Genomic DNA, 11765 nt, shown 5'->3' on the forward strand with positions numbered 1-11765 from the left:
GGTGTGCCTCCCAGACAAAATATATCTTTTACATGTATTTCACAATGCGTCAGTTGCTTATACATCCAGTCAGACAGAATTGCCTCTATTGTGCAGGAATTCTGTGAGGCAGGAAGAGCGATGAAAAGGTATTCGAATAATGTTTTTTGTCCTTAAGCAACTGTGTTTGTGTCTACGTTGAGACCTTTGGACATCAAATGTTTGGGGACGTATTTTATGTATGCCTCTGTGAATAAGAGTGTGTGTGTGTGTGTGTGTGTGTGTGTGTGTATGTGTGTGGGAGCATCCATTCTGATTATAGATTGTGCTATTCCGCCTCCTCACCGACACTTGAATATGCACCCATTTACCACGTCAAAGCAATATTGAGAGAAGGTGGAGGGAGAAGAAACAGTACCAGTGAAGAAGGAGGAGGAGGGAGAGGGTGATGGACAGTGGCAGGGGAGAGGATGAGGAGGAAAGGTGGGAGGACATAAGGAAAAATAAATGTTTATGTTAAGATGGTTTGGTGTAAAGTTTAAGGTGTTAAGTTGAGACAAAAGGCAGTTTGTGTTTTGGAGTCAGAGCTCGACTACAACGGTATCGGCAACATTACCACAGATTCATATCTGTCTCATACCTGAGTCGATATGAAGGTACAGCCGTCGGCTCTGATCTCAGTGTCTCATAATCATACACAGGAGGGAAATGTGGGGCTGCAGCCCACATTTTGCAATGCACACTAATTGGCTAGAGTATGTACAACATAATAGTCTTTATAGTAATGTTCTCTGGTGTACAAGAAAACACATTCTACTGTTTAATACCAACAAGACATTATGCAATACCGGCGCCATCAGATGTTTATCGAACTGCAACTTTAAGACACACAAGTAGTGAGACTCCATTCTCTAATCAAAGCAAGTGCCTTTCACCTGTACAAACGCATGAAAGGATGGCGCAAGAGGGACAGACGGAGGCGGAGAGTGACGAGACAGCAGGTGGAGAGAGGGCAGGTGGAGGGAGCGAGTGCTAAGAAGGGCAAGCTCATAAAGGGACAAAGGAAAGATGAAGAGTGGACGAGGCAAAGGTGAGGTAGAGGACACAGAGAAGGAGAGATGAATCAATCGACGGGGGGGGGGATGAATGTGAACGAGAGGAATAGATGACAAAGATGAGACGGATGGAGGAAAGAGACCCAGGCGGAGTGATGGGAGTGACGGAGTGAGCGGTCGACACAGAGACGGAGAAACTGACGGGGCTGAAAGGACGGGAGAGAGAGCCAGAACAGGAGGCAATGGTGCGAGAGAGAGCACGTGGGGGGGAGGACAGAGGTGTCGAGACGGATGCAGTAAGTCAGCTGAGGACAGACAGATGAAGGGGAGAACCTGAGGGAGAAATGAAGGACGAGATGGAAGAAGGGATGGATTAAGGAGAGAGAGAGAGAGGGGACTTTGATATATGAGCAAGTGTTACATTGACCCCTCACCACAGACAGCGCCTCGTGACAGTTAGTTCAAACTGCATATCAAGCACACACCCCCCCCCCCCCCCCCCCCCCCCCCCAACATCAAAGTGAGGGGAATCTGTTCCAGAGAGCATCTAATTGAGGGGAAAACAAGGCTAAGTGCCCATTGACAGGTGGCGCTAACATGCGATCTGTATCCGGATAATTTCATTTGATCACAGCCCTTTGCGTTTAAACCTGGTATTAAAGTGACCAGAAGGAACTTTTTAACTGATAATGAAACGGTCTCGGACAGATTCACGGGTGTTTTGAATCCAGTTACTCAGACAAACGCTAAAGGTAGGCTTCCTGTCATGGCCGCCAGTGGAGATGCATGCAAAAAACATTTCATTCGGATGTATGCGGCACAAGGGGAGGAGGAGGAAAAAGCGATGGAGATAGAATGAGGATAAAATACAAAAAGCAGCCGCAGCTCAACTGCAGCCAGAGTTGAGGAGGCGAGCATAAATCGAACCAGGAATGATTGCTGAGGAAGGAATTAGGCAGGAGAGATGAAAAGTGATGATAGACGGTGAGGGTTGGAGAGTCGGGGAATGAACGGCTCGGTATGAAAAAAACACCTCGCTGACAAGTCCATTAGTAACACGGTCGGTTTCAAACCCCCAACAAACAAGAATGAATGTCCTCACACCTCAGAGATTGGGAGTGCAGCCGCGTGAAACGGAAAAGCTGAGAGACTAATGGTTCGAACGTTCAAATAAAACCACAATACAGTCATTTGCACTAGAATGGAATACTTGTCGCCGTACACATCCCCTTCCATTTAGACTGATGCATGTTGAGTTTCCGCTGGAAAGACTTGTTCTCTTTAGAGCTCGGGCCTGAAGTGAAAGCTGCGCAAATTGAAAGTGTTGCTCGTCACAGCCGAAACTTTCGACGTGCGCCCAAATTAGAGTAATTACTGCACTCCTGCCACTTTCAAATGACCCAAATTCCCACCAGAAATGTCAGATTTCCTCAGGACAAAGAGGATGTGACAAGAGTGTGACTGTAGCGAAGACTTTCTATCAACTTATTGTCTCACTCACGGGAGCACAGGGAGGCAAGCGCGTCCCTGAGTGTGTCCTTGGAGGTACCAGAGCTGGTTCACTATGAAGGAAAGGCGCATGAAGGAGTAGGCGGAGGTGCAAAGTCAAGATACTTCCCATCTCATTTCCTCCTCACAGATAATCAAGTGTGACATTCTTGGTGAGTCGCAAGATGAAAACGTTACAGCGCGATATTGCCCGAGTTCTTCGGCGTCCTTTATCCTCCATTTATCCTCCATTTCAGCCCTTTTTCCATTTTTAAATGTATTAAATATGACAACGCATTTGATAACGGTGATAGAAAAGAAGGGCAATTCTGGGAGGTTTACATTTGAGATTATCTGCTCTGTGGACATGAAATACATGATTTATGATAGTTAAATATCACATTCTCCTCCGACATTATTGCTTCCCCCAAAAAATAAAAAACCCACAGTAGAGCTAAGCACATTTTAATGTTTCATAGAGCGAGATAAGAGTAAAGAAACGGAGAATTAAAGACACAAAAATCATGCTGGAAAAATATAAATAGATTTAGAAAAAAAAACTTTGAATGGATTAAAAAGAGAGATAACATCTAGTGATGTATAAAGTAAAGCTAAATGATAAGAACGATACGTTTATATCCACCATACAAAGCACCAATCGTGGCTGGATACACGAGTCTTGATTTGCTTTAATGATACTCCATAAAGCAAATATACAGTATATATAAAAAAACACTTCCATCTTTTTTATGTCTGATATTTATTGCAGAGATGCTTTGAGGAAGAAAATGGAAATTTTGTTAGGCCCCAATGTTTATGAGAAGCACTGAAAGTACAAGTAAACTCCACACACCCACACACACACACCCACACCCACACACACACACACACGCACACACACGAGGGGCTTTACTCCACCAACAATTGGGATAATAACTTGTTTCCTTATCTGCCACCTCTGTGTCAAGACCAAGTATGGAGCAAGTGTGTGAAGGCACAACTTTTTAAACTCGAATGAAGAACATATGGCAGGTGTACATACTCCTATAAAAATCAAAAAAACTGCAGCCCTACAAAGAATAAAGAAAGAAATAAAAGACCTAAATTATATTAATGACACATTTTATTGCCGTCACATTTGTCTTTCGGATCTTTATTATCACATTAGCCACATTTTTAAAGGAAACCGTGAAGATTTAAGACCTTAACTGACAGGATATACTTAAAAAGTGGACACCACTTTAATCAAAATAACACAAATTAACGGTTTGGGGAAACTAAATTGACTTTTTTTTGTTGCAAGCGGTGGTTGTTTGACTTAATGATCGCCGGGACGTCACTGTTTAACTGATGTAGTTCACCGTGATGCGACACAAATACAGCGAGATGAATGAAGCGCTTCTTTGTTTTGTTTTCACTCTCGCACAGAGACGGAGAGACGGAAGAGATGAAAGAAGCAAAACAACAGACTGATTGAGACGGCGAGCGAGTGCGGCTCACAAAATTGTCAGTCATGTTTGGTTGCCATAGGAACAGGTGCCATCATTCCCCCCCACCTATAACTTCCTATTAGTTGCACTGATTTGTTAGTCTGTCAGCTTAATTCATTAATTGGGCTAATTATGCAGGGAATCCAATATGAATTAGCGTAATGGTAGCTTTCTGGTGTGTCTGGAGGGCCTTTATACTTGTACCTGTGTGTGTTTATATCTAGAGTGTGTGTATTAGTTTGAGACCCATCTGTGTGGTTTCAGCCGAGCAAATCTCACAGGTCATCAGCGAAGTGAGATGCTATTTATATCGTTCACTATTCTCTCTCTCTGCTTCACTGCCATCGTCTCTCGCCCTCTCTCGGACCTCATCGCTCTGCTTTTCTCTTCACTGATCCCACCTGTTCTGGCTCTCTTCCCCCCCCCCTCATCTTCTCAACTGTGCCCACACCTCTACACCTCCGACCTTCACTCTTTCCATTTCAGCAACTTTTCAGAGTGGGAGGCGTCTAAAACACCTCGACGCTGCAGCACCTGTCTGTGGACAGACGACACCAAACAAACGCACGCAAAGTGACAAGCGCCGCGACCATTCCAGCTGCCCACCTGCCACCCGCGCTTGTAAACATCTGCTACTTACTCGGTGATTTCTTCGGTGACCGTGTGCTCGACCTGGAGGCGAGAGTTGACTTCAATGAAGAAGTGTTTGTTGTTTCTGTCGACCAGGAACTCCACGGTCCCCGCGTTCTCGTATCCCACCTGCAACAGAAAAAGGACAAAATAATGAAAACAACATGAGCAGAAAGCAGTTTTACAGCTCTGAATTATCTAAGTAATGATGTTAGCTGTGTAAACACTCAAGAAGGAGCACTCACTCATCTTAATGAGCCGTGAAACCGAAAGAACAAAAAAAAAACCTGTCTTGTCTCCATGCAAATAGGACTACATAAAAATGAGGTGGAAAAAAAAATAAGCTTTGTGTTTTATTTGTATGGAGGGAAAAGGGCATTTCTCATCATTTCCCTGCACTGCAATAATTAGATCATCAATCAAACGGGATTTATTGAAAACTCATCCTCATAAAAGCCAATTTTCACAATCAGAATCACAATCGGTGTCAGGTACAATAAATGTTCAGGAGTTTGTCTCGTCGGTGTTGCTGCTGCAGGGACGAGGACACGTCCTCTAAAGACTGGGCCTGACACGCACGCGTCAACAGACATAGGGCTATACTGTAATGATTATACATGTATCACACCAGCCGCGGCGCCACAATGGGGCTTGGGGCGTAAAGTGAGACCCCATCTTGCCGTGATGACTCACTCACAAGGTGAAAACACCACCCGCGTTGCCGTCGCATCCGGTTAACATGAAGAAACAGAATCACAGGGAGCTGAAAGAATGCGCTAACATATGAAGATATAAATGTGGATCAGAGCACACGAGGTGAAATTTCATGCTCACATCTGCAAATGCAAAATGCTCACACTGAACGCATCCCCAACGTCAATGCGTTTATTTTGGTTGTCAGTTTTGACGACTCTCAATCCCGGACTTACCGTTTTTTCTCTTTTTGGAAAAGAAATGTTCTTATTTTAATCGGCACTGCGGTGTGCAAATGTACCATTTAAAATGCAATACAATGTTTTTTAAACCCGTTTTATTACTTATTCTTCATTTAAGAGGCGATAACACATAATCCAGTATCTAGTCACCTCTTCAGGCATTATTCCTTTTGGTTTTAATTACACACGTTCATGTACCGACGACTGGACATTTCCATTTAGATTTTGGTATCCGTTTGAACTTTTAATTATGGCTGTTACAGTCATGGTTACCCCCACACAGAGATCTGATGACCTGTGTATGACAGTAACTTCAGAAAACTAAATAAATAAAAACTCACTATATAACCAGCTAGTGCGATTACTTTGCCTTGCTAAGATAGGATCACCCTGAATGTGCTGATCTATGCTTTTCTGTGGGAAGTTGAACATGACATTCAGGGTAAAACATGGTAATTAGGAGGGGAAATTAGCAAGTAGGTAGACCAACGCCAGCGCTTTCCATACTCATCCTTCGAAACTCCACTTTGGCTCGTCTCAGCTCAAGTTTAATTTTGCCCACTGGGAGCTGCACGCAGAGTGCAATTGCCTTGTAAAAAGCTTCATAAATAAAACGTATCATTATTACCATTATAATTTTGAGACTGGGCGATTACACAGACGATTCAAGCGAAGCAGTCGGAATGGCGTTCCAAACTTTTTCACCAATTTAACCAATCAGAGCAGCTCAGATCAGATCCAGCCACAGCGCTGATTATTCCTATAATCAGTCGCCATAATACCAAATAGAAGACGTTTTGAGCGAGGAAAATAACATCCAAATGTTAGAATGAAATTAGAGGGCTGCAAGCAATCAAATCTCCAAAACACAAGCTGCACAACAGGAAGTCTAATTTACCCAGGAGGCGCAGATGTGAGCAACCCAAGAAACGGCAACAGCACCACCTACATCTGTACACATCTAAAACCATTAGTTGGACGGACAGTTTTGTGCTTCCTTCCCTCCCTCTCTCTCTAGAATCAGACTGAAGTGAACAAACCGGGAGGAAGTGAACGATCTCAACTAATTCCTTCACACCAGTCTTCTAACAGAAAAATGCATGTTTAGTCTAACTGTTAAACCAGCCCAGTGCCTTCGGCGTTGCGTTCGTTTCCAACATTTGGCGAGCGTAAATGTCAAGACGATCAAACGGGCAGAGGAAGCGAGAGGGCTGGATTGCGGACACAATGATGGCCCCTAAGCTAAAACTGCAGTAATTAGAATTTGGCAACTAAACTAAAAACGCACAACAACCTCAAAGAAACGTTGATGGAGATGCCGTTATAACGTAGAATCCATGATGCATAATACACAGGCAACACCTGCTCGGAGCTCGTCAGCCTCATTAAGCCCATAGCTGGCATAATTAAGCTTGTTGTAAAGAAAACTCTTCTCAGGAGGACATGAGAGACAGTTCTGGAGCGACGCGCGCACACGCCCACATGTAATAATATTTGCTGCAACCTTGTAAAACATCCGTGTAAAAATATTCAGAGACACTCAGCAGAGTTTCCTCTGCAGAGAGAGATTAATCCCATTTATGGCATCTGTAGCTCCCCACAGGTTTCACCAGAGAGACTCATTAGAGGGATCCCACACACACACTAAACTGTATGAGCCACACACACACAAACATACATACTGGAACATATACAAACACAAAACCAACTAAGCCAAAACTCTGACAGTGTGTGTGTGTGTGTGAGTGAGTGAGTGAGTGAGTGAGTGAGTGAGTGAGTGAGAGAGTGAGAGAGAGAGAGAGAGAGTGAGTGAGTGTGAGAGAGAGAGAGAGAGAGAGAGAGAGAGAGATACACAACCCTTGACCGGGAGAAAACAGTCAGGAATAAGAAAACACAATCTCTCTCACACACAAATCCATATACATGTGTACTTATTATACAATATATATATATATATATGTCAACATGCATACATGCACACAGCTCCATAGACTTTAATGAGCACACATAAATTCACATGCCTCACACAGCCTCTCTCGCGCTCACACACATCGAATCAGTGAGTGAAGCAGCAGCCAGTGTAACAGGTTGAGCGGTCAGGGTTTCATAAGGTCTGACAGACAAGTCAATGGGCTGTATTAGCACAGGGTGCCGCACACACACATCCTACCGTACTACAGTATTTTTCTTTTTACAAAGCACAATGTGCATTCATACGTTTAGCTCCCTGCAGCTGACCACAATGTGTGTGAGCGATTGTGCTTAAAGGAGCCCAGCGCTGATGAATGCGCACTGGTGTACGGCTTTGAGTAGGAAGTGACAGAGACAGATAGCTGGTGCTGTGCGGCGCAGAGAGAGAGCAAGAAAGTGAAACAAAGTGCATTAGGAACAGTTCAAGAGTAGCGGGAGAAAAAAAAAAAAAGACAAAAACATGGGTGAGTTTAGATGGAAGGGAGGGAGGGAGATAAAGAAAGACTGATGGATGAATCAAATGAGGACAGACGCAAAAGGAATCGCAGTGTTCGTTTAGGGGTGGAGAGGGAGAGAGGACAAAGAGACGTCCGGAGTGAAAGAGAGGATTAGATGGAGTAAATCAGGGAGGGAAAGAATAGCAGAGAGCTTCAGTGATGGAGGGACTCAACTCTCCCTGGTTCCTCTCTCTCTCTCTCTAAGCACTTCAGCTAGAAATCATATGCGTGCCATGTTGTTACAGGATGTCAAAACTCTAATTCAATGAAGACTCTTTGACAGTTGGTGTTTTTCCCCCCCAACTTTGCTCCACAGCACCTCACTGTGCCAGACATTCCTCAGAGAGTTCATAATAGTGGAGCGAGGTTGGGTGACAAAGCGGAGAAGGCGCAAAGAGAGGTCATTTCCTCGTCCTGCGTGCCCGCCGAGCCGCCTGTGATCCTCGGGGGGGCTGAAACACATTGTTGATGTCTGAGGAGGAGACCGGTCAGTGCGGCAGCCGTCCACACGAAGTATAAGCATCGTGGGAGAAACTATTTGACTGAGCCCAACAGATTTCACTCCTGCCTGTAACAAGGTGAGGGTGCAGCAGGAACACAAACAGTATTGGGGAGAAAAGAAATAAGAATTCAGCTTGTTCTTAAAGATCCAATAGTAGTCTCTGTTGCTGCTGACGGCAAGGTCAGAACTTGCAGTCCTTCAAAATGAAGTAAAAAATGAAGGCAGGGGCAGTGAGACGATGTGGAGGAGTATTTTCTCAGAATATCTTAAGACCAGAAATGCTGCTGCTGACCGCCGCATCTTCCACGGCCACGCGCTCGTCGAGTAATTATTTCCAGGAGGATAATTATCTTGAAGTAGGCAGAGAAGATGATTCAGTAGCTGCCCACACAGGCCGACACCTCTGAGGTGGAACGTACAAAAGAGTGTCCCTGACAAGAGGTCGAATGGGATGATTGTGGCCTCATTTCAACGCAGAAAAAAAACAAACTGATGCCATTCAGTCTGGGAGAGACTGCAGGAATCTCAGCTTTTCTGAAAGCAAAGAACAGAACGCTGCCTTACAGTAGCTGCATCTGATATTTCCCTTCGTACCTTTACACTTATGAATTGTTAGTTGAACGATACTACGCTGTTCCTACCAAAACCGGATTCTGAAGCATTTCGGTCTTGTTCACATTACTGTAACATTAGCAGCACTTGATAAATGTGTGCCAGAGAACGGAGACGGAGCGTGTTTGAGTTTCAGAGTGCACTTGCAGTGTGTCCATTGCTGAGGGCCACTTCGCAATCGCCTTCCGTAACCCTGAAAAAGATGGAAAAAGGCAGTTTTGAGGAAGTGCTCCCACTTTCCTTTTGTTTGCATGGAGCTATGTTTTCTGCTGGCGCTGCACGTTGTCTAATCTTTATCTTCTTTGCCTAAGCTGAGTGATGTAAGCTGCACTGACTCTTGTAAGTGCAGCAACATCACCGATGTGATCCCACTTGGCTTTTGGAGCCTCGGCATCTTTGAATCAGCGACTTGTGATTAGCCTCAATGTGTCTCCACTGAGTGCCATGTTAATGGTGCAGAATAAAGACACATGAGGAAAAAGCATGTCATACATGACGCTGTGTTCCAGCCCACTTATATAACAGAGTGTCTTCCTTTTTCCTTATTTTTTAAACTCCAATGAGATGGTGTTTCTAGCGCAAAGGTGTGCATAGCACAGGTGTACTACTTTTTACTAACCACTAAAACATTGCGTCACGTTAGCTCCGACTAACTTTGCATGAGTCTCAGACCGCCAAAACGTTTTTATTCTGTGTCGAGCACCATATGCATTTGAGGGCCTTCCTGCAGCTTCATCTCTGCAAGGACACTGAGAATCCTAGCAGAGGCTTGGTGCTGAGCATAATGATTTCAGTCTTTGAACTCAAAGTGCGGAAACAAGTAACGACATAGAAAACTGGCTTTTGGTTAGCTATAGAGGGAAGAAATAGAGAAGCTTGCAAGATTTTCTTCTGGAGATTTTCAATTTAACAATGCTGGGGAAATAGTCAAATCCTACCAAAATACCACAAGGACCCTCTCGGGGGTCACGCAGCCGGCACTGCACTTACATTCTGAAAAGGAAAATATGATTTCTCCTCAAGGTTGTTGCAGCCAGATTGCTATCACTACATGCAAATCCTGCGAGGAAATAAAAAACAAACATTGACGATTCTCTGCACATCACACATGAAGCCCACCAATTACTCCAGTCCCCTGCCATCTTCCCTCAATGTCCGCCAGCCAGAAAGCAGTGCATGCTGGGTCGTGAAATGTCCAGGGGGGGCAGTCAGAGTAATGCGGTACATGCTCCTCAGCTTGAGGTGCGATGTGCATCACGCAGCAGAGGGAACAAAACAAATCAATGGCACCATCGACAGTACTGACCTGTTAAATGGCTTCGTCTGGTGGTCACATTAGTGTGTGTGTGTGTGTGTGTGGGCAGTTTATTGCAGAGTGACTTAAGAGCCAGTGGACTGACACCAGGAGTTTAAATTATTCTGTTACTTGACTTCATTGTTTTGAACCCGTAATCAAAGCTGTGGGTTTTTAAATACTTGTGAGGACATTGACTGTTGGGTATTTCAGCAAGGTGTCACAAGAAATAAACTGAATGGGGTTTTGTTCTGCTATGCGGCACCCATCTGGTCAAGACAAACTTGAACTTTAGAAAGCCGCTTTGCATAAAGAGGTTCTTTTTATGACCAGCATGGACATGAGGAATGATGAAAGCAACCAATAATATTATAATAATAATAATAATAATAATATTATTATTATACGATACACACATGCCACATGTAACATGACTTTTAAGGAATGCGCTAGTTTGCTTTAAAGCACCAAAACAAAATACGCCAAAACAAAGCTTCAGGCACAGCTCAGGGCTGGAATGAGTAAAACACAGATGGGGGGGGGAGAGAGCGATATCTCTACATCTTAAGTTTCAGTGAAGCCCAAAGGAGAACTGCACACAGTCACGAGGGGGAGGAGTCCTGCCGTCTTTATTACAGCAACAGAGTTTATGGTAACCGTGGCCTTTATTTGGGAGAATAGTCGCTGCCATGGAAATGGAGGCTGATCACATAAATTGTTTTTTTTTTGCTTTTCGTAAAATACACAAGGGTATCACAGTCTGTTTAACAAGGTGCTTCGCACAGCAACTTTGTAAGGCGCATAGTCCCATCACTCAGTAGTTATTACATAACCAGATCCTACAGCACCCCCTCCTCATCTAAACATCACCGCTGCTTCTTCCCATTAACTGGAGCTGTTCTTCCCTTTTCTTTCATTTATTTCCTCTCTTATGGGGATCGGAGTTAATCTGGTGCCAAGATACTCTGTAATCTGATCCAATTCCCTTTCAGGCTCGCAACACACACACACACACACACACACACACACACACACACACACACACACCATCCGACTCACTGTTGGTACAACAGCAGAACAACACAAACACGCACTCAAACTCACAAATAGCTCAGCTTTCCGTGGTGCCACCTCTCTAATCCTTTTGCTGCGGGGAGCTGCCAAAGCAGCGGCGCTCACCAGAAAACAGACTAACAGCAGTAATGCGCACGAATCGCCTCGGAGGCACACAAAACACATGACCATAATGAACACAATCATGTGTGCACACACACACACACACACACACACACACACACACACACACACACAC

At 44.4% G+C, this 11765-nt stretch overlaps 1 protein-coding gene across 3 annotated transcripts in view; it reads right to left on the bottom strand.

The window, feature by feature from the left end:
• pcxb (pyruvate carboxylase b) overlaps positions 1-11765 on the bottom strand; it is a 268431-nt gene that overhangs the window by 216830 nt on the left and 39836 nt on the right. For all 3 annotated transcript variants that reach the window (XM_031851254.1, XM_031851256.1, XM_031851255.1), the window contains exon 10: positions 4653-4771. In XM_031851254.1, coding sequence (XP_031707114.1) covers positions 4653-4771 — 119 coding nt within the window. The remainder of the gene's footprint in view (positions 1-4652; positions 4772-11765) is intronic.

The sequence above is a fragment of the Anarrhichthys ocellatus genome, unplaced genomic scaffold, assembly GCF_004355925.1.
Source record: "Anarrhichthys ocellatus isolate YVR2014 unplaced genomic scaffold, GSC_Weel_1.0 scaffold11, whole genome shotgun sequence".
NCBI classification, from domain to species: Eukaryota; Metazoa; Chordata; class Actinopteri; order Perciformes; family Anarhichadidae; genus Anarrhichthys; species Anarrhichthys ocellatus.